This window comes from Onthophagus taurus, chromosome 6 (assembly GCF_036711975.1).
Source record: "Onthophagus taurus isolate NC chromosome 6, IU_Otau_3.0, whole genome shotgun sequence".
Taxonomy (NCBI): domain Eukaryota; kingdom Metazoa; phylum Arthropoda; class Insecta; order Coleoptera; family Scarabaeidae; genus Onthophagus; species Onthophagus taurus.
In genome coordinates, this window is record NC_091971.1 from 7906436 (window position 1) to 7930978 (window position 24543).

At 38.1% G+C, this 24543-nt stretch overlaps 1 protein-coding gene across 1 annotated transcript in view; it reads right to left on the reverse strand.

The window, feature by feature from the left end:
* Positions 1–24543, reverse strand: part of LOC111427966 (wing blister) — a 61841-nt gene that overhangs the window by 22486 nt on the left and 14812 nt on the right. Inside the window, exons 2-11 of the mRNA XM_023063343.2 lie at positions 22247–22581; positions 13242–13484; positions 12740–12991; positions 8483–8719; positions 8129–8425; positions 7925–8065; positions 6927–7861; positions 6313–6437; positions 6003–6172; positions 5771–5948 (exon numbers count right to left, since the gene is read on the reverse strand). Coding sequence (XP_022919111.2) covers positions 5771–5948; positions 6003–6172; positions 6313–6437; positions 6927–7861; positions 7925–8065; positions 8129–8425; positions 8483–8719; positions 12740–12991; positions 13242–13484; positions 22247–22581 — 2913 coding nt within the window. The remainder of the gene's footprint in view (positions 1–5770; positions 5949–6002; positions 6173–6312; positions 6438–6926; positions 7862–7924; positions 8066–8128; positions 8426–8482; positions 8720–12739; positions 12992–13241; positions 13485–22246; positions 22582–24543) is intronic.

The window sequence follows — 24543 nt, forward strand, 5'->3', positions numbered from 1 at the left end:
TGAATGTCAAGTGTCATTTAGGCGAGCGTTTTTTGGAGCTGTCAATTTTAACGCTTCCTGCTTGCACCATGCGGATTCTACTCTATACGATTTATAACTGTTGAAATGGTTGAAAGAAATTTCCAATTTTGCGCGATCAAAGGCGCCGACGAGTTTATAAAGATGAACGGTTTAGAGATTAACCGTTTAAGGAGAAATAGAGTTTTAATTGCGATTTTTAGACTTTTCTTTCTCTACACTATTAAATCTCTCCGTTACTAGAAGTACCCCATAAACAAAATAAATAATAAAACATATACACTAACCATAGTAACGAAACTACTGTGCACTTGCACAGTCCCACATAAAATATGTAAATATGTCGAACTAAGACTATATCTAGAACTAGAATCGTTTGGGTTTAGCCGCACATCTTTCAAGACGGCTAAACCCGAATGTATCTAGTTCTAGGTCTAGTGTTAGTTCTAGTTTGACACCAGCATTATTAGTACGTAGAACTAACACCATACCGAGAACTAGAATCATTTGGGTTTAGCCGCACGTCTCTAAAGACGGCTAAACCCAAATGATTCTAGTTCTAGGTATAGTGTTAGTTTTAGTTTTACACTTGCACTGCCACTAGAACTAGCATTAGACCTAGAACTAGCAACATTTGGGTTTAGCCTTACGTCTCTTAAGACGGCTAAACCCGAATGATTCTAGTTCTTGGCCTAGCGCTGCACAACAATCGAGGTTTTACTGTAATGTCTAGCTATATTAATATGTTGCATATTATATGGCACAAAATAAGTAGGTATGCCTTCTTTTCTATGGAAATATATTTTTGTATATTGCATCTTAAGTAAAATTCACTATATTTGTAACATATGTATTAAGACAACTCATCTTATCTGAAAATCTAAGACCGAGAAGACAAAAAGATATAAGTAATAGTATATAAAGTTCTATTAACATAATAATTGGGTTAGATTACAACTTGATATTGAGATAATTTGTGAATTATTATTCTATAGAAATTATTGGGGTAACACAATATTCAAATGTTGGTAGGTGTTGGTAGCTATATTTACCTGTAAAGTGGATGTGCATTTAAATGTTGTGCCGTTAGTATGCAAATGGGTAGTTTAACACACGGTGTGTGGGACTGAAATTGTGGTTAGTTATAGTTCTGGTATTGATTTGAAATATAAATGGAATCTATAAAATCTAATCTATACAACGTATCGAAATGTTCCATTAAACCTTATTAAAGTAAATTTGTCCTTGTATTCATTATTTAAAAGTATTAACTGGAACAAAGATAATCTTATCTATGGTAAATATCTATCTTTAATCTAAGATTCCACTAACCTAATTTCGATTTCATTTTCATATTGATTGCTTAAAAGTTATAAGTGAAGTTTACATCGATTATACGTTTGAATACATTCGATAGTAAGAAATAAAGATGGTGATGAAGCGATCTGTTAGAGTTGATTTATAAATACGTAGAGGTCCCTATCAATCAGTGACTGTTATAAATCACATGGTATTTGTGCCGCTTTGCAAATATGAATTAATTATCCGTTTAACCAAAGACTATATGTATGTCATTTTAAACGCATCCAAAAGGCGCCTTGTCGATTTAAATACAATGTAGGTTTTTCTCGATGCTGGTGGTCAAGATTAATGTGGAGATGTCTGCCAAAACGAATGGTTTACGGCTGGTATAAAAGTAAAGGGATTTTTTACCGTTGCATTAAGTAATCTCGCGCATTTATTCAAGTGGAACTCGGCTATATTGTGAACGGAGAATTGCCAAAATCAATTAGAATAATATAGAGTCAAGTGGAGAAATGGGTTTTGGCAAAAAGCTCTCAAAGAAAACATGTGGTCAATATTTGAAGGACATTATGTGTATCTTAATGGTGAAACTAAATCGATTCCATCTTACCGTGTTTACATATGATAGATTTGACGCCATTTCAGCTTACATTACCGCATAATACAACAATTAATTTTCCGTACATACCAATTAAAGTACAAGGAAGTTGAGAATACATGAATAAATATACTTACGTTGTCGATATAGAGTACCTAATATCTCCATTTTATGAAATTAATTTATTCATGAACGTAACCAATCGAAGTGTAGTTGGTTGTGCATATTAGGTATGGTGTTACGTCGTCACCAACTTCCCTTCGATACATCACCAAACTGGTTACGTTCATTACGCATTCTCCGAGAAACAAGGGTCGATAATAAATTCCAAAGCGAAATTGAATCATTAACAAAGCGCTGGTTCCGAGCACGACATCGTCTTTCGTAAAACGGTTTCGATACCTCATTTGTCCGACACGGCATACATTGAGACCGAAGAATGGTCTGCTCACGCGTGATCATAAAAACCATCCTGTGTGTTAAGCGTGCAAAAAACAAACACCACCAACTGAAAGGATGCTTTTGGAAGGCGTAGTCGGCCAACGAGCCAACGGTTTTCTGTAATACGTACAGGAAGAAATAAGCTTAGTCATTTCTTAGATTTCAAAGATTTCCTCGTTATTTAAAGAACGAACATAATTAGACATATAAATTAAAGACGGTGTCTCATTTAAATGTAGGTAGGTAAACCGTTACCGTTAGATTTAATTGGGCATTTTTATGTTTATTGCACCAGGTAAATAAGAGAAACGAATGAAATATGAGTATAACGTACTCAACGAAGACGGTTTGTCGTCTCTCTTTATTAAATGAGTTAACAGGAAAAATCAAAATTGCGGCGCATACCTGCCAGCAATGCGACGAAAGTAACTAAATCAATCGACAAAAAAACGCAATTAAAATGCAAATTCGGTAGCAGAGTCGACAACGCGCAATTTGCATGGTTTTAACGACTCAACGGTGGTAAATGATGCAATGGATTCCTATAATGAAAGTCAAAAAATGGAGAAGATAGCCCCAGAAAAGCCGAAGACTCATTGAATTGGAAACCACGCGTCGCTTTTAAACGATCTATTTACAAGATCATCATTTTGTTAATATGTGGTTTTATATTGAAGTTGATTTCGCGCATATTATTAGTGGGTATCGAGTGCGGTTATAGGTCGATTAACGACCAGTTTGTGTATGATGACCGCCGCTTTATACATTAATCTAGCGTTGTTGGTATTAGAACGACGTTGTAGCGTCTTGACAGGTTTTCGTTGCGTCTCAATCAACTATTAATACGGTTTTTGTGCACGACTATTTCAATCCGGGCGGCATGAAATTGTGAAAGATTACACCGCTCCTTAGTCTTTCTCCGCATAGTTGAGGCGCGCAACCGAGATAAACAGCTTTTGGAAATGCGGGTGCAGCCTTGTTCCGTCACAAACGAGCTTTGTAAACATAAATTCGATTTAACGTTGTTAAAAATGCATACGACACCGCAGGAGATAATTACCATACCTCTCTATTACATTAGTCTTACGAAAGCTTAAGTCATTTCGTTAGCGAATAGTATACGACAGTGATATCAACTTGTATGCTAATTAAACAGAAATACAGGACGTTTGATTTAGTAAGGGAAAGTTGCAATTAATTTTTTTGCTTTTATATAGTATTTTGTGAGTGTCAAAGTTAGCTGATAAAACGTGCTTGAATAATAATAAATAAATAAATATTAATTAAATGTCTGTTGGCCGCAAACGATTTCGGCTAAATTAACGATGAAGTATAATTTAAGCGAAGGCCGCTTACGGCCGAGGGGCTACAATACATCACCACAACAAACTAGGCAACACACATTGCAGTGCCGAATAAGTGCAAAAAAATACATTGAACGTATTTTCTTGTATTGAATTGCCGATGAGTCAATAAAAATATCAATTTCACACATCATCGACATTTACGATGGCTAATAACGCCGAAACCACACTCACTCGAGTCAATAATTCATGAACCGCGGACTGGGGCTCCTGGACATTGTTTTCAATCATCCGATAAACGACCATTAATCTCGCGAAACGGCGCGTCCAGACGCCTCAAAAACTACCAAACCAAAAACAAAACCGAAACGACTACTCGGCCGGCAATTATTTTTGACGGCCCGTGAAAACAAATGAACTATTACGATGCTAACGACCTCCGCGGGCTTTCGGTTTGCTGCTGCTGCTGATGCTGCTGCAGCCGGCGGTATTTTTATCGCGTGACCGTGTCGTAATCCGTCGTTAACGCCAGATACAAAAATAAACTTTCACAATTATTTACTTAAGACGACGGTTTCAGGCTTAACGGAGTTGACATTGTTGTTTAGTTGTCTCGTGTATATGCTAATTAATTTTTTTTTCTAAGAAACTACGATACTTAGGTGCATATTTTTAAAATTTTGTTAAAATATAAACGTTTTAAATCTTGAAAGACATGGAACATTGTCAGGACACAATAGGAGTATTTGCCCACTTTATGGGACCGTGACTCTACGTCAACAACGTTTGAAAGAACATTTTGAGCCAAGAACGGCGGTGGTCGAACTGCGGGCGAGGAAACACCAGTTAACAAGCACGTGTGGCCCGTTATTTATGGCAGCGGGTCACGTGACTTTCATTCATTCCGTCCGATTGCCCACGCCTTCGTCGGCACTCATCGCGATTTAGCCATCTACGGCGTAGGTGGCGCCACTTAAATCCTTATCTTTCTATGAGATATTTTGATTGAGAACTATTCTTTTTCAACCACTACTAAATTCTGGATCATTTTGGATCACTGCGTTATGGAAATAAAAAGTAAAAGGAATTTCTGTGAAGCGAATATTATATTCAAATCGAAATTTGCAAGTACAAACAGCACGAAATGGAACTGAAAACAGTCCTGGCATAAATTCCAGTCTCATTTATCGTTTCCAAGAAACTCCTAACCAGCTGTATCCATAATATGGACGCCGTAAAACGGGCGACGTACGCACCCATTAGGCCTGTCAACGCAGGCTCTCTTATATCTTTCTAAATTGCCGAATTTAGATAGAAGGCGAACGAGTGGATGGCGTCGTTAGCGTTTTTAAGAGAGTCTGTGTTCGGGTCGACCGCTTTCATGTACATAAAATTTAGGTCATGTTTTCACTGCACACAGCACGAGCAATAAGGGGACGGTTCTCTTAGCGGCGATATTCTTGGTTGCAACTTGCCTCTAAGTATAGAATGATTGTCCGGGTCCCATTAACTGCACTTAAAGGTCGGAAGTCACCGAGTATTTTTGAAACTCGCGATGGGTACCTAAAGTCGTGGTAAGTCATTCGTTTCAAAATAGAAGCCCGCTTTCAATGATTTATTTTCGGTTGACGGACGCTACTTAGTCCTTTACAAATTATATGGCACGGTTCAAAGGACACGTCTCATTGATCAACCGTATAGAAAGAGAGGCGAAATGAATACAACATCTTATACAACAATTTATGTTCCATTTAGTTTTAGCAAAAGTGCGATTATCAAACAATGGTTAAGTTTTGACCTATCATTACGGTTTCTAACAGTAAATCGAATCCGTACTGACCCGCCCACATCGTGTCTTCTAAATAGCCTATATTACAAGGGACGAGATCTTACACGAAATCCGAAGGCGTCCGGTTGATGGAACGCCTTGAACTTGACAAACAATGCGCCCACGACGATGGCAACGAGCTCAATTACCATAATAGATTGCGCGCAATTAGAGGTGGGCAGTTTGCATAGAAATCGCGAATGAAAGATTGGCTTTATGGTTAATCTTTGCAAATCCGATTCGCGTGGAGAAAGTTAAAGTAAATTCGATACTTACTTTGACAGCCCTGCTCGGAGAAATTGTAATGGAGGTGTTGGCATGCATCGCAATGAAATCCCTCGACTCCTGATTTACAATAACACAATCCTGTTCGTTGGTCGCAAATTCCCGAATTTGATCCTATTAAGTTACATTCGCATGGAACACATCCTGCTGTTACATTTCCGTATCCCTCCTAAGAAAATAATGTAAATAATCAATAAATATACAAAAATGATTAATAAGGTACCTTGCATCGATCGCAAGTTCTACCAACGAAATTTTCTTTACACTGACAAAGTCCAGTAACGTTATCGCAATTTTCCGACAAAGATCCAGCGGCATCGCAGGAACAGGCTTGGCAATTAGCAGCGGTAGGGTCGCCGAAGTATCCTGATTTACAGCGTTCACATCTCCATCCTAAAACAAGGATAAATAATCTCGACTTATTGCAGTGTATAATCTCCGAACGGATAATAAATAAAGTTATCCGAAGCGTTAATTCTTAAAGCCGGAGAGTAATTAGTATCGTTGTAATCTGCTTAATAAAGTAAACGAACCTTCGGTATTTCCCCTGCAGGAGAGACACTTTCCTGTTGTGCGATCACATGGATTCCCGCCACAAGAACACAACTGGCATTTACTGCCCGATTGAGTAGGCAACCCAAAGTATCCATCATCACAACTAAGAAGCAGAAATAAGAAGAAATTTGAGTAAGTAAAATTTTTAGGTAAAATTTTTTAGATGTTATGTTATAAGTAAGTGAAATGAAATTAATAATTTAAGGATCAATCATTGAATATGATAACAATTTTGTGTAAGTCTTTCTTGTGTAAGTATTACAAATACCAAGTACCAAGTAATGATAAGATTGTTAAAACTAGAGTGTTTCTAATTCTAGGCTTACTGTTACTTCTAGTTTTAGTTCAATGGTATAATATTTGGCAATGATGCAAAATCCGCGTTTAATATCCTATCTCTATCATTATCATTGAAGAAGATACCCAACTTTCATTCATGAAGCTGCCGTCACTTTAAGACTATTTTTCAAAGCTTGATCAAAGCCAGACCAGAATGTAATTTATGTGCTTTGAGTAAACGTTTTAAATAGTGTACATTTAAGTGACATTGTAGCGTACGAAATTAAAATTATACAAAATAAGTACTACTTACATTTCACAATGATCTCCTGTATAACCTTTTGGACATTGAGTACAAACATATCCAATATCATTATAATCATTACTAATAGATAACGAATCCAATTGGCAACTAGGACTAAAATTATTTTCTTCTTCTTCCAAAGGACAAGCGCATTTTCTACAATCCTCAGATGTGCCCATTAATGGATTACCATAAAATCCAGGTAAACATCTATCACAAGTTTCTCCCATAGTGTTATGTTCGCATTGACACTGTCCGGTATCGGGATCGCATGTTTTCGAGTGTCCATTACAATCGCATTTGACGCAAAATTTTTCTGGGCGATTAGAAACGTTGGTGTATAATCTAACGTAACCGTAATCGCAAGATTCGCATGAAAAACCTGTGTACCCCGAAGGACAAGAACATTTTTCGACTAAAGAAATTCCTTCTTGTATCTCAATGTAAGCTTCTTCAAGAGCAACTTCAATTTGGTCTGTGTGAAATTTCGCCCTTAATAGGATATGTTTAATGTCTGTAAGAACCGAAAGGAAGTCTGCTCTTGTTGCTAAAATGGAGTAATCGATTATTTCGTTTTTATCTAATTTAATTTTAAACCAATCTCCTTCCGTTAAAGGAATCTTAAAAGTGGCGTTAGCTCCATTAAAGATATCGTTTCCTTGCCCAATAATAAGTCCATTCGATCCAATCAATACGATATTTGGACTTATATCCGGTTTTCCGCTGGTATCTCCTCTCATTACGTACCATTGAGTTTTAAAAATAAAATTGCTTCCGTACGCTTGTAATTTATTTCCTACGAAGATCTCCGGTGCCAAAAAATAGAAAGAATTGGTGACGGAATTTTCTAAAGTCCCTAACGAAACTAGTCCGTCCTCCGTGATGGCTTTTTCGACATTGTTCAATGAAATGTCGGATGCACGCCAATTTTCCGGTGTTCTAAACTAAAAAAAAGTTAGGCGGATTTAATGTTTGGTGAACGGATTTATCTGAGAATCGTAACTTACGGTTTGGGAACTCAATACGGCGGCTTCGCAAAGGGTCGTTACCCCTGAACAATAACAACTAGAGCATCCATCCGGATTTCTGTCTTCCAGAGCGAAATAGCCGGATTTACATCGTTCGCAAAATGATCCTTCAACATTCACCTAAAACAAGCAAAATAAGTATCTTACTTTTAAATAATAATAAATCGTTAGAAATATGTTTACTTTACAGATGCATTTATCCTCACAATCATCGGGACCAATAGTTCCTCTTGAATCGCAAGGGCAAAGCTCGCAATTGGGATATCCCCTATAACCTGGGGCGCAGACATCGCACCTGGCGCCCGAGAATCCTGGCCTACATTCGCACAGGACCAGGTCTTTCTTAACGGTACAGGATCCAGTGGAGCCTGAGGGATCGCAGTTGCATCCAAGGCACGGTGTTTTGGCGTCTGGTTGGGTACCAGATGGTCGATAGTAGCCCGGCTGGCAGAGTTCGCAATTTATGCCGGTGGTGAAAGCCTGCAGATTAAAATTTCAACGAATCAATTTTCAATGCAATTTTTTAAAATTACTTACAGTGCAATTATCGCAAACTCCCCCACCGATAAAATTTCCATTCATATCCATGCTTCCATTTTCCTTTTCAATATTCTCGTCGTAATGGCACGATTCTGCATGTCCATTGCAGTTACACGGTACACATTCTCGGGCTTCTCGAGTGGTTCCAGGAGACCATTTGCGTTGATTAAATAAAGGACAGCATTTATTACAATTTGAACCACATGTGTTGTGGGCACATAAACATTCAATTCGCTATAAACAAAGAAACAATAATTAACTAGATTTCAAAAAAAAACATATTTATGTTTCAAATATATATATCGCAGGGGTTACTTTTTTGGTAAAATCCCTTGACTCTCAGTGTCGTATATCTTTCCGGAGATAGCACACCCGTAAATTCGATATGTTGACAGATTTCGTGGGGATATGGGGACTGGAAATATTGGTCGAAAACACATTTCAGCCCGGAAATCTGCAATGCATACTCGCTAGGCGCAGTAAGTCGGGGACGGGCGCCCTTTGACAGGCCAATTTCAAATGCAAATGCGTCCCGCGGCGTCGCGACGCCCCCCTCGGTCGTTCATCCGATTTCGTCGACGCCCGATTTGAATTTACCGCCACCTGAAGTCTACCGCGCCAAAAGACTCCGCCTCCGCGACGTTGACTTATGAAGGTACCGGGTTTTGCGTTTTCCTCGGGGGACCTTGGCTCCATGAATTCGAAATGAAACGTTCTTGTCACTTGTTTGTGTTAAATTTCAATATTCTGGGACTTGGAGACGAGAAACTCTCGTATTCTGGCATTATTTGAAATGTGAAATATTGTGTTTTAGAATTATCTAATGCTTATACTTAATATTGAATAAAAATTGTTTTTGCTAATTTTAATTTCTTGGGATAATCATTTTTTCTGGAATATTTGCCCTTTTCGGGTTGAACAGAATTTTTGATCAATTTAGATTGAACTTCATCGGAAAGAATCATTCAGGCTTAGCCGTCTTGAGTGACGTGCGGCTAAACCCGACTGATTTGAGTTCTAGATCTTGTGTTAGTTCCAGTGATAGTGCTAGTGTAAAACAAGAACTAACACTTGAGCTAGAACTAGAAATATTCGGGTTTAGCCGCACGTCTCTCAAGACTGCTAAATCCAAATTATTTGAGTTCTAGGTTCTAGGTTCTGCGTCTTCAGACGCACGGCTAAACCCGAACGTTTCTAGTTCTAGGTATAGTGTTAGTTCTAGTTTCAGTTCAATAAAAATATACAACATAGTGGTATCTAATGCTAACTAGCGCTACCTAGTACTGTTACTAGAACTAACATTTGATCTAGAATTAGAAACATTCTGGTTTAGCCGCCTTAAGAGGAGCAAGGCTAAATGGAATGTTTTTCGTTCTAGGTCTAGTGCTAGTGTTAGTCTAATTTTATTTGTTATTCAGCGTTACCTTAAAGGTTGTGATACCGTCAATGAAGTCATAGGTGTTGATATATTATTTGTTTCAAGGAGACATATTATAGTTAATGGTATAAGTGCGTTCACATTTGTCTTGTAAATCAAAACATTTGTCGAGTTACAAGACAAAAGTAAAGGAATGCGCAGTCGCGTTACTGGGTTCTCTACAACAATCGGGCACAATTCTCCCGTACATTATCGCAATCTATCTGTCCACGGCAACAATCCAATCTTCGGGGTCGTTCCTGGTACCCCACACAACAGACGTTCCTTTCTTCTCGTCACATCCCTAATTGACGTCCGCACAATCGCGTCCATAGAACGAACCCGAAGAGAAGAGGCCGGCGACTTTTTGCGGTACACGGTCGACATTCGGAATGCCCGTCTGAGCCAAAAGGCGCGCGCGATCGCCGACATTGCCATATAGAGAGAACGGGACGCGACCGAGCGCCGGCCCATTTCGAGCGAACTACAGCACAATCTGTATTTGGTATTATTTGATAGCATCTTGTGGGAAACCTATCAATCGCTACTCCTGCGCCCGTCCGTATAATTGTCGCACGAAGACCCGCGTCGTCTTCTCGTTCCCTGCTACTTTGAATTCTTCGGGGCTCTTCCATTCCTACTCGACAAGGTGAGTCATACCGGGAGAACATCGTGCTCGTCTAATATGGCCAGGAGCTACCGGTACTGCCTTCTCCGATTGCCTCTTGGATTGAGTAACGACTCCGGCCAAGTTGTATGTTCGACGTGATGTCAAGGAGATATTTTCACTGATTCTTCTCTTTAAAATAAATGCTTATAATTTTTTCACTTATAACACCAGGTTAATAATTTTCTTTAATCGCCCGTATTTTCTTCCAAGTAATTAATTTTATATTACCTAACTTCTCCTAACATGGTCTGTTAGACGTTTGCAAACGAATATAGGTTCGTAAACATGTCTCAATACGAAAACGCATAGCTTTAATTGCAAATTTTGTGAAACTGAGAATATTGACTTACAGATGAGTACAGATTTATGAGATAACAGATTTAAGAGGAGAAATTCTGTTGGCTTCCTATATTTTCTAATCTCCATAATACAATCGCTTCGGAAATTTATATAATTGAATTGTCAATGAGATCTTTATTGATTGAAATATTTATTATTGATTGAAAGGGAAGAAATATCATCGTTTTTATTGTATCTTAACTTGGCAGGTTCTAGTTGTAAATGGATTGTCATATGACATATGGTCGTTTAAAGGTTTATGACTTCGTTCTCCCGCTTCTTCTAATGAGCCAACCATTAATACTCAACGCACAATTGCATAATATCTTCCCATCAACTATCGAGCTTTCTCATACTCTACGTAGACATTACTGTATGTCTCGTGCATTGTTATACGTATATGGAAGACGTGCGAAGTTCTAAAACAAAGTGGGAGTTAATTGTAAATTGTCTTAAAAATATAAAACCCGTTCCGCTGCGTTTGTCACAATGCAAAGTCCATTCGCAATTAGGCACATCTTTCGGTACCTCTTGCAACACTTGCAAATGTGCAGCATGGGCGAGGTTCCACAAATAAAATTAGAACCGGAACAGTATTAATGTCAGCGTGTCGGCCTTAAACGAGCAAATGCGAAAGAGAATGCCCGCGTTACTCGATAGCTCCACTCCGTTTACAGGGTTTACAGTTATCATTTACCTTCGTCCTACACGCCACGTCCATCTGGAGCTTTTACGGCTTCCGTACGAGCGACTACTCATTTTTGCACTGTACCGACGCGACGCTGCACCGACCGCATAAACTTGCGCATATAAACTGAAAATTATTTGCGACCCTTTTCGTTTTCGGATTCCATTGGATCCTGAGAGAGTTTGTACCGCAGTAGATCGGTACGGCAACTATTGTGTTCATGTTGCCTCTCGGCTGATTTTCCGTTTTATTTACGGAGTATCGAACGTGGATTAGCACATAAATTAAATTGGCGATGACGTTTTTCTTATCGATCTTTTAAAAAAGTGATTTAGGAGTCTATTTTGTTATAAAATCATAATAAACGTTTCTTTGTGACATTGTGTGCCTTACGATGCCCTTATTTGATTTTAGTAAAGGCGTTTGATTACCTTCCATTTTATTAGGCAATAATTCACATCCCACGATTACTATCATCGGATTTGAATATACTGTATAAATCAAATTTTAAAATGCAACTTTGTATTTTATCTAGTAGATATCTGTTGCCATTAGGAGTAGTTCTTCAACATTTTAATGCAAGGCATAAATATCTTAGACGTAATTGTTTATGACTCTTCTTATTTGCGTCAACGAAATAGAAATAAAAGCATTTAAATTAATGCTAATTGTGCTAATGGTCGTAGGATGATAAATAATTGTTAATAGGAAACGTGATTGAAAGATGATAATTTGAAACGACATGTTGATAATAGACTTGCAAATAAACTCGGTCATACAAAACAATTTGATACAATGTACTGTGAGATGGAGTGACACTAATGTTATCCTATGATGAATGCACCCTTTGTGTTCAACATAAAGATTATTGATTGATCGGCAATAATTACCACGTAACTGAGGAAGGAAATTATATTATCGATCCTGTCATCAGCGATAAACATCAGCTATTAATCCTAGGGCATCCCACGTAGTTTTCATCGCCAATTAAGGTTCATATTACCGCGTTCGGACCGGAATTTGTTTTTATATTTCTAGATTTAATCGGTAATTAACCGATAATTGATGATTGGCCTCCGATATCTTGACATCTCGCATTAACGATCGACTTTATTAACTTATTTATTTTTTTTTACTTACCCCTGTAGATACATCATGTCTACAATCAGACGCGTGTCCATTACAGACACATTGACCTCCGATCTGGATGTCCCTAATCGAATAAAACAACCTCTTGTTCCACAGATGATCATGAACAAACCGTTTCGGTGCCATTTCATGAGATCTCTTTAAGCCTTGCAATCTTATCCTGACGAAACGGGCCTTCGTGAATTCAAGCAATTCCAGACTTCGTTCGTTTGCCCCTGGTCTGTCGTGCATCAGAGTGTGGATCTGCAGAAGATAAGCAAGGTAAACAAACATTTGTCGCACTCCGACTCGGTGTCGGAGAGGTTCGCGTTATTTAGTCATTCAATTAAGGCGCTCTCGCAAGGGAATGCGGAAGAGGTTGTGGAGAAAGAAAACTTGCTTGCAGTGGGGCTTGTTCATGAATTGTTAAAATGTCGGGAGACAGCCGACAGAGTCAAGAATTAAAAAAGAGGTTTATTTTAATAAAATTCATTTAAGAAAAAAAATCTCTTACCTCTCCATTTTCCACTGGTGTCAATTTCGAATAGTGAGAAGTGCAAATAACTTCGGTATCGGTATCGTAGTGGGGTTTCCCCTTTTTCGAAGGTATACCATACCTTTCCAGACATTCCCTGTCGGTTCTAGCGTAATATTGCCAGGGTTGATACTCAATTCCATCAATCGATCGTTCCAAAATCCACGATCCGGGACGTGGCGATATAGCCGCTTTTATCGTTACATGGGTCACTTGGTATACCTATCAAATTCGAAAAGCGTTACTTAATAGCAAAGTTAATAGGAAGAAAAAGCGTTATAGAGTATAAATAATCGTAAAATACGTTTCCTCGGTAAAATTTGTTGAAAATAACCACTTAAAACTGACGTCGAATTACCATAAAAAATAAACTGCGGCCGGGAGTGGTGCGTTCGAAATTTTCATAACAACGGGAGAGTTCATCTTCTGTGGCCGTTATTCAAAGTCGAGTGCTTTACCATACAAAGTGGGACGCGCGTGCACCGCGGTTTAAAACAATAACATTCCGTTTGTTTGTCCGGCGGTCATCCCCGGCAATAAATCTGGCCAATAACACGATGGTGGACAACGGACAACAAAGGCGACCGAGTACAAAAGCGCCGACAAAACCCTGTGCGTTCCATGATCTACGAGACATCAAGAGCTGTTAGCTTAAGTAACACTTTCAAGATGACACAACACCTTTTTATTTTCTAATTAAAATTTTGTTTTTTAAATCAGTTGATGAAAATTATCTTAATTACTCGTATAAACCAAATCCAGGTTGGTGGGTGTGTGTTTAGAGAAAGCTCTCGAAATAATTACATCTTCTATATTTACGTAGCGAGTTGAGTAATGAGAGGAGGAAATCGCAGTATAAAGGGGTTCCCCTTTGATCTCCGTTTTGTTTGCGTTTGACGGAACTATTCACTTAAATTATATACGAAAAGTACAGACTTCAGAGAAACTTCGTTTGACAAAGTCGGGTAAGTCGAAGAGGAACCGGAAGCGATCCGGGCCACGATGTTTTGGGAAAACAACTATTACAAGAACAGAGGGAACTATGTATTTTAGAAGCATTGTGGCGCGCCAGATTGATCAAAACTTCCGTATTCATCATCGTAATCTTAAGGGAGCCAAGTTCACCAAGACCAACTTGGGCGGACTGTTTGCCAAATTGATTCGGCGGCGTTCTCGGTTTCAATTACGGACTGACGAGACGCCTTCTAACAGCACGGCTGGAAAACGTTTAAACCGAATCTACCGGATCGTTATCAAAGCAACGTTCGAATCGAGCCCGAAGTGATTAATTCCGGTTTACCGAGTTTCGGTTTTGGCATCCGAACTCTCTATAACGGACTTGATTACTATCTCCAGGTGCAAAATTGGTTTAAAACAACTACTAGAAATGATCTCAAGTGGAAACTAAATAAAGTGTTTTTTTTTGTCACACCAAATTGTCATGAAGTAAAAAATAGGTGATAAGAAAAGATTTGTTGTTGCAGTGTTCACCTCAAAAGTTCAATTTTGTGGTTGTAAGATATTATTTGAAGATATGTAGTACCAAATTTCAAGATTCTGGGTTGAAGGATTTATTTGGAAAATAAAACTTAAAATTGAAATGATGCTTTCGAGTTACTTTGTAAGCGATGTAGGATGTATACAGGGTGATTCGGGAGGAAAAGATATGCAGATATGGTTTTGCAATGGTAATACTGTTCGTTCAGTACAAGTGTATCGTCATTGTTTTCCGAATCAAAGAATTCCTAATAGGCAAGTGTTTCATACTGTTTTTACACGTAGAATGTTCCCAAGTGCAAGGTGTCGGTTTGGAACTTCCACAAATAATGGTTAGGAAAACATTAAAACGGCAAGATTTAAACGCTTTTCATCTGCAAAAAGTACAAAAAGAGCGAATCATCGTTCACTGAAACTGGCTACCAAGTCCATTTATAAACACACAAATAAGCATATCGAAGTGGGCCAAATTTCTTCACTTTTTAATTAATGTTCAAAGTTTCTCTGAAACAAATGAAAAGTGGTCTTGAACATATGGGCTTGTTTTGCATATTTTAGCTTCCTGGACATATCCTTAAAATATTTCCATTTCCACCCAAATCACCCTGTATATACATACTTAATAAATACTACAAAGTAATTTTTAATTTTATTTTATAATATACGGGACGGTTAATTAAAATAAATCGTACAAAATTAAACTGTCGAAAGAATCCTGAAGTGGAAATTAATTCCAAAATGGAAATGAAACGTTTTTAAACCGCAGAGTAACGAATACATAGCCCTTAATAACCGAGCACTTCGACGCGCTATTAAGTTACTCGCGTACCGGCGGCAGACCGTTGATTCAAAATTAAACGAATTCACGGAGACAGAACAATAAATTGTGTCTGCCCGCTTGGAATTCGTGTGCCCGGAGCGGACTCGCACGTTTAATTCGATCAGCGGGGATCCCTATTACGACGTAACGAATAAATTTTAATACGATTATCATTGGTCGCATTAATTAAAAAGATACCGTAGCGTGGACCGGACCTAAATTAACAGTATTTTTTTTAAACAACCCAGTAGTTTCTACTTCGTCCCGTAAACTCCGTGCGAATCGTGCACGTGCAGGTTAGCGGATTGTGCCATTTCAATTCACTTTTTTTATACTTCTTTTCCAGTTAAATATGTATGTGTGTGTGTGTGTGTTGTCAGTTCACCAGTTTCCTATTTGACAAATATACTTTTAGCTACGTGCTGTTATATTTGACCTTTATATTTGACATCCAAAATGTTTGATAAAAATAAATGGTCTCCACAAAAAGATTAATATAAATATAGGATTTATAGAGGCTGTTTGGCACTTTAGAATTTCAGATCTAATTTAAGTTAATTTAGTTTCCGGGTCATGTTACTGCACCGAAAATAGTTTACGCATAATTTGTAACTTACGTGACTGCTATCATTAATCATCGTAATTGAACAGACAAATTAGAGTGCTTTGTCAAAAAGCATCAATACGAAATAAATAAATGATAAAAAGAGGAGCCAATCGAGAAGATAGTAGTATGAAAGAATTGGTAAAATCTAGTGATCATCAATTTTTACATGGAAATATTTCAAGAGGAAACATTAAGGAAGAGTCAGTGGAAAAAGAAGCTATGGCTCCGTTACGTGGATGACACGTTTGTGATCTGGAAACACGGAAAACATGCGAGTATGCGAGTGTAAGAGCAGCTTAGTAACACAATAAAGTATTATTATTATTATTATTGTTTTTGAACAAGGTTGCAACATAGCAAGCGAAACGTTAACATTTTTTCAAAAAAACGCACGACTTTTTAGTTTTAGTTTAAATAAATAGTTATTATTTTTTACTTATTTTTATTAATAATATTAGCTTAGTAATCTATGAGATTAATGTATCATCTGAAGTGTGTAATAACTTGTATAGGTGAACAGTTTTCCAATTATCCAAGAAATTCCTAATTAGGGCGAGAGTCGCGGAGCATATATCATAATTAAGTGGGGCAGTGCCGTGGATATAATGCGACCATATGTTCGCGGCATTAATAAGTAGAAGCACGGACCGGCGAGGATTCCGTACAGGCGCAATTTTGAAATTCCCGCCTCTCTTCCGCTCGGGAATTACCAGCCTTCAGAGACAAATTGCGATTGCCATTAGCGGTGCGACCAACATCAAAATTCCCGGGCGAATACCGCCGGGACATCGGAAAAACTGCGAACGCCACAAGTGGTCGGCTTCGTAAGAATTCGCGCCATATGGCCGTTCCCAAGTTAACGGAGGAAATCAAACGGAGGACGTCCGATTCGTCACTTCTTTTCCCCTTTTTTCGCCTTTTCCAAAGCGAACGAACAACGCGTGAGGTCCAATTTTCGACCAATCTTATCCTGTTTGTCCTGCGAGGATAATAACGTCTTATCTAGACGTTGTTATCGCGGTCTTTTTCTTTTCCGGCGAGGTATTTTTTGGAGTTCGAAGTCGTAAAAAGAGGAATTTTCGATCGTAACGTAATACCAAACGCCCTGTATATCTAAATTGGACGTAAAACCGATAGCGGAACATAGTGCCGTGACATTCGACGCGTTTCCTGCGTAAACCGAACTCGGATTGCTACTGTGCGGTAAAAGTGGGTACGTAAATAGAAACTAGTCGTACGTGTGTGGACGTTAAATAATGTTTAGGTTACGATACTTGGTACATCGACGTTGCTCTGGTTAGAAACTGGAGATTCTTATTGCACAACGACGACAAATAGATCGAAGAAATTTAATATGGGTTCCAATCTTTCTTCTAATTCAATTACAATGTTGAAATTACAAATAACGTAACTGTTGATGTAACTGAAAAAGTTTTCAATTTACCTTTTAGTAATAATTGAGAAAATTACACAAACCCGATCAAGCAATGTGTTCCATTTTACGTAAGTAACCGTAAGCTAGGTTATCCTGGTCGTTTGATCTTGGAGAACCTTTGCGGTTGTGTCATTATCGTCATCTGACGTTGGAGTCTCTCCGTCTGTATCGAAACCGTGAATCGCTCGTTCGTGCTTCGGTCCCCTCACGGAGCAATTGTCTCTGCCGGATTTGTTTTTTAACGCTACATTGGACAATCGAGGGAATTATTGGAATTTTCTTTTAATTTCACTGTGGGAAATTCACGTGATCAAGTCGAGGTGGCTTACGGCCGAGTAAGATCAAGTTGAAACTGGTCAACTTCATTCTCATGATTTTTAAACATTTTAAGATACATTTTAAAATTCGCTTTTACACCAAAGAAGAAGTTGGGTAACATATTTTCTTATGACGTTTTGTAGTACTCAGAAATGCCATGCACTTCTTATCTCCGCACAAGTACATGCACTCGTACGGCGCTCGAAATGTCGCGAAGCTAATAAAGTTCTGTAACTCGGCCATACATCATGTCGTAATGTAAAGTTTATATTACACGCCGCCTTATCTGCCATCTTCGAAACGCGCCGTCCGCCCTATCAATATGTCTAATTAATTTAATGGGCTACTCATCCGATAGCCCAACCATAAACTCGAATTTATCGCGTCTCGAGCGTAGAGAGCTCCTGGCGATGACTGTGAGAAACTAATGGCAGAGATGCACATAATCAAGCTAATTAAATGAATCGGCCGCTTATGCGATTCGAATTTATGTCGTAGATTTACTCTTAACGAGATGACTAAGTAATACAGCTTAAGAGAACTTATGTATTAAGACATGAATTAATATCACCTGTAATAACTGTTACACTGTCTAATAGCGGATAACTCTCGGGGCGTATGTCGAGTATGTGCTAATTGTATTCAGAATGGCCGATGTAGCGCATTATAAATGCGCTATGTCGTTCTCGTCCCCTCCTCATGACAATAATTAACCTGTTCTATGCATTCACGCACCGGTCGTATCGAGTGTTACTTCACTGCTTTGGCTACTACCACTGCGAGCATGGTGGCGGCTATAAAATCTTGCTCGCCAAGAATTTACCATATTCAATTATGCTTTGCATATAAGTATATATTAAAGCCTTGTAACTTAGTATGTTACCACCTGTATTCGCTTCCAATCCATTACAAGATATTTCTTATTATAAACTGACTAGGAATGAAAACGTGCTTTTAACGATTTCTAACTAATAAAAACTTCCTCAACTGCATGAAGTATCACCCATCCTTTCTTCATTCCATGGATTGTCTAAACCGATTTGCCATTGTATTTGCGGTATTGGGTACCGTTGTTAACCGTTAGACAATTGTCTACTCAGAATTGAATGAAGAACTGCAGTTTTGTTCTGAAAGCATTTTAAATAACGGTTACTCTAATAGAAAACATATTAAGATGTTTCACATCATAATAAGATGTTAACAGTGTTGGGATTACTTTGTATTGTAAATTTAAGTTTTATTTCTTGATACAGTTGAAAATCGATTCGTTGAATCGTATTGATTACAAGATGATGGTATCGAAGTTTCAACGAGACCAAATTAGCATTGCATCGGAAAATTCCGAGTATTATCTGGCGTTTAAAAGCGGCGTCATAATCGTCGGCAGGCGCGCTTGTTAGCGGCCCATTCACACGTCACGATCGCTTTGAGAGTCGCCACAAATCAATTCCCGAAATGAATAAACATCGACGTTGCGCGCCGCCACCGCTGACTACGAACGTTCATTTGCATTTTTAAATGATTTATATCCGGCTGTAAATGGGAGTGCGATTACTGTTTGAGCATGGGCTAAGGTGAGCCGGATTAAACGCTCATTTTTTTCACCCTTTTTTTTATTATGAATGTGAATCCAGCGCTATTCCCTAAATGGTCGTTATGTTTAAGTTTTAACTTATCCCCCAGACAAGGTGAATTGCATTTATATATATATACTATATAGGGAGGAAAAATTTAAAATACACTTTAGAGTTGAAATGGTGGTTGAGATAGTTTATTCAAAACCTTTCCTTTTTGCTTTCCGCAATCCGATTTAATTAAATTCCTCCGAGCAAAATCGTCTCGCGACAAATTCGAACACGATCTGTATCCGCGAATAAGGCCTTATCTAATTGTTCCCATAGGAAAAACGAAGCGGGACCGATGAGACCGGTCCGTGACGGTTGTTAATTGGTTTTTGAGCCGTCCGCCGGCGTAAAAAGAAAGAGTTACAACGTTCGACGTGGGTGTCTCTACGCCACGATCGACCGCCACTTTAATTGGCCTAAACATGCCAACAGGTTAGTCAACAAGATGTAAATGCGATAGCGTTCCCAGTTTTTGCCGCATTCATCTTTCTCCGACGTCGCCACTTCTCCAAGCCTATGCAAATACATAGGATAAGATGACAAGAAGTTGAGCAACTTCTTAAGAGGGACTCCTTTTGGAACTCCCATTAATAAATAATTACAAGTAAATAACACAAATCATTAAGATATATCATTTGTGTATGTATAATATTTGTGGAAAAGCACGACCTCACAAGACATTCGTAGAATGCATAAATTGGGGCGCGCTCGCCCAGTAATTACAGCACCAGCTCTCTGGTGCGTTAAATTGTACAAAACGGCACCCGACCTCTAAGAATATCGCTCGTGCTGACCGCGTAATAAGAGGGAAACGCGGCGTTTAAGGATAATGAGTCCAATTGCCAGGACGGCACGGGAAAAGGTCCGATGCACTCGAGGTAATTGTCGACGGCTTGCGATTTCTCTTTGTTTTTGCACGAGTTCCCGTTTTTACTGGAATATTGAGGTCTTCATCTTAATACAATAATTATACGTATCGACTAAGACGAAATGGGTTGGGCTAAATTAACTTTTGTGTTTAAGAAAAAACTAAATTGATTTTTTTAATCAACATCAGAATAATATTTGGGTTTTAAAAATAACTGGTTTCTCAACCTAATCCAACTTAACACAATGGAACTCATCGCAACATATCAAAACCTAATCTTAATCAACTCAATATAACAGAATCTAACTCAATCCAATGAAACTTAACACAACACATCTCAACCTAACTTAACCCAACCCAATATACCTAATCAACATAGCAATCTCAACCTAACTCAATCCACTGGAACTTAATCCGATCTAACCCATCCCACGGAAATCCAACCTATCATATCCCAACCTAACCCAAGCCAAATATAACTCAATACACCTCAACCTAGCCCAATCCAAATAGCCACTCCGAAGTAATGCTTCGTACTGTTTTAGTCGGTTTGCGATTCCAAATGGGAAGCAAAAACGACACTCTTCGGGCCGAATTACTGTTAACGAAATTACGTAATTCTTCTTTGGACAAAAAATAAAAGTGAAAGTGTTGGGTTGGGTTTCATTTTAATGGACACCAATCAAAAAAAACCGTTGGGTTTGTTTTTGGTATCTTCACAACGTTTTCTCTATGTACACTCGTAAAGGATTTTTCCAAACAAAAAGAAAAGGATAGGTTGTCCCAATTGGCTAAATGTAAGAAATGAAGGTTCCAGCTTATTTTAAATATCACCACATCAAACCATCATTTTAAAATGTATCCGGAAAAAAAACCTTCAACAGTATAGCTCTTATAGTAAATTTATTATAAAGAACCTTGGTGAATTACAATTCACAAAAAGGTTCTTTTGCATAAGTACCTTTTCAACAATGGAAATAAACGATACGCTTCGCCATCGAAATAAACCTCGAACAATACGAAATTGTGCCATAAAATCCGTACTCACACGGACAATGCGTATACGTTCAACGGACAACAAAAACAATTAATCCGGTCCGTGCAATTGCTTCATGCTCACGTATCCTTAATGAGAGCACAAAGAGGTGGAGGAGATACAGTCGGGCCGGAACACCTCGGCCATATACGGACGAAACGTGCACAAGACAGTCTATTGTTTTTACGTTAAAACTGTTCCTATGTAGACGTAAATTAACTACCCGATAAGTACGGAATTTTTTAAACGCGATGTCTCGAACAATGGCGAAATAGTAAACCACTTAAGAAAGTTACTTAACCACTTTTGGAGCAGGTAATATCTTAGATGGTTGATTTATTTGTTATTTTGAAAACAAACTAAAATTAAAAATTAAAATTAGGTAATATTAAAACGGAATCCTGAAAACATTCATCATACTCATTTGACCATAGGGTAATCTGAGATTAACAGTTTCTTATTAGACGATAAATTACTAGTAAAAGTATCAGTGAATGGTCTGCGCTTGCCGACCGCTTCGGCTTTTAATATAAAAGCTCTTAGCAGGGCCCGAAATAATAAATCAGGTCTGTAATTGCATCTAGACGCGGAGCTACATATAAATTATATCTCCAAGGGCGTCGCTTTTAACTTTCAAAGGGCATGGTGTCCGGGAAATGAACGGCATTTGATTTATTTTAACTTAGATGCCATTTCAAAATTACACTTGCAACAAGACTTGTACGTTTTATCTAAATGAATCTTATTCTAACGTTTCAAATAATACATTATGAATTACCTGTTTCAAGTCAAGTGTTATTGTTATATATTCGTATTCCTGGCCGTAATGTAAAGCAGGACTTTGCCACCAATCGACGGTACCATCGATGGCATTATGTATCGGATGTCGTTGTCTCTTCGATTGTTCGCTAAAATTGTCGCAAATTTCGCATTTCCTAGCATATTTCTCTGACATTCTGCAAAATTCCTCTCTTCCACCTTCACCGCAAGTCGCGTTTACTGATATTAAAGCTTTTGTCGCAACGTTAAAAACTTTTGGCCAAAGACCGGCATCTTCCGATAAATTGAAATCGAATGGATTAAATTTGGTCCTGTTTTTCATAAATTTTAACGCTGAAACAAAAAAAAAATAATCAATAAATTATACATAATTACGAAACTACTATGCACCTAGTTAAACTAATATGCAACATAGCGCAAGTATTGAGTAGGTAGTTTTGGAAAAATTTTGCTTGGAAAAATGTAACGTCTTTATGATAACTGTGAGCTTTCGGCCGTCTTAAGAGACGCATGGCTATACCCGAATGTTTCTGGTTCTAGGTCTAGTGTTAGTTCTACTTTTCGTTAAATAAAAATATACTACAATCTAACGCTAAATAACAATTAAAACTAGAACTAACACTAGACTCTAGGTCTATTTCTTGTGTTAGTTCTAGTGATAGTGTTAGTTCTAGTTTTAGTGCAATAAAAATATGCAACATAATGCAACAAAAAATATCTTATGCTAACTAGTGCTACCTACCACTGAAATTATAACTAACATTAGACCTAGAACTAGAAACAGTCAGGTTTAGTCATTTTAAGAGACGAATGGCAGAACGGAATAGAAGCTACGGAATAGAAGCCAGCATTAATTTAATTAAAACAAATTCAACTGAATTGAAATTATTATTACCACCAGTGGCAATAACCTGGAACGATTTAATTAATCTTTCACGACTCGTAACGTGAACATCGAGAGCAAACTAAAAGTACTCTTAATACGCTCGTAGTAAAATTGGACGATGTCATGGACGAAAGGGTCTGTTCGGAAAGTTCAGCAAATACATTTCCCCGATGGATTATGGCTTTTAAAATCCGTTCATCCATCTCGTTCCCACACATTTCAAGAACGACGTGCGACACGTGGATAAACTGCGAAGAGAGCTTGTTTAAAACGGCGAATTCTTGAAGATCTCGGAGGACCGTGCAAATCGGTGCAAATAAAATTGAGCGGACGTGCGGAAGGGGAAAGGCTCGCACAGACATCTGCCGTCTGTGATATTTATATCCGGGACACGCAAATAGGTTGTTTGGTCGAGCGCTGTGACACCGTCAGTGACGTATCTATCGAAAGTCGTTGGGGTCAGCGAAATATTGTAACTCAGGTGTAAGTTATGGTATAAAATTTTATGAAAAGTTTTGCAATATTTATTACAATCAGCCACATTTAGAGCTTTTTCTTACTGTGAAGTCCGATTAAGTGAATTTTAGATAATCTTGGTTTTACTTAAAGTGGGAGATGATCTAACATCTACTTTCATCCTCCATATCATTTCATATTTTTTGCTACACCATTTATCTAGACATGATTAAACCTGGATGTTTAACTTACAATTTAAAGAGAATAGTTTCAATTTTGTTTAAGTAATTGTTGGAATTCATTTAAAACTTACTTTGTATACATAATAATCATTACGTAATTTTAGCATCCCAGATTTAAATCTGTTGTCGTTTTTCTTTTGTGTTTTCTCGCTGAACGCCACTGGTTTTGGCTTGCTGCTACATTTGTCGCCAAGATTCGTCGACACGCAGGCTGCCAAATACGCGTGGGTACCAGGTAATATTCAGCCCACGGGCTTTAACCAGACATCGCGAACCCACACATACAAAGCCTGCCAAGTTTTATGTTCTCCTCACCAACCGCCCGGCCGGTTCGCCGAGGCAAGTTCAAAAACAAGGTTATGTTGCGATAGGTTATGGATTTTTTATATACGCCAAAACATTTATTAATTTTTAATACTATTAAAAAATCTTTATTCATTATGAATGTTAAATAAATTCAAAATTTATATTGGGTGTGTTCGTGTTGTGACTTGTAGAACCATAGGAGGTTAAAATCGCAAAATCTCACGTGGTGAACATTTACTGAAATCCCGTAAGATTGTCGAGATATAAAACGACTAGATTATGAAGTAACTGTCGGAATAATTAATCGATACTAACCGTAAATATGGCACTCCGAATGCATAACGTATCGCTAGTCATGTTAGAAACGTTGCGTTTCCTACTTTGCTTTACAAACTAGATTCAATT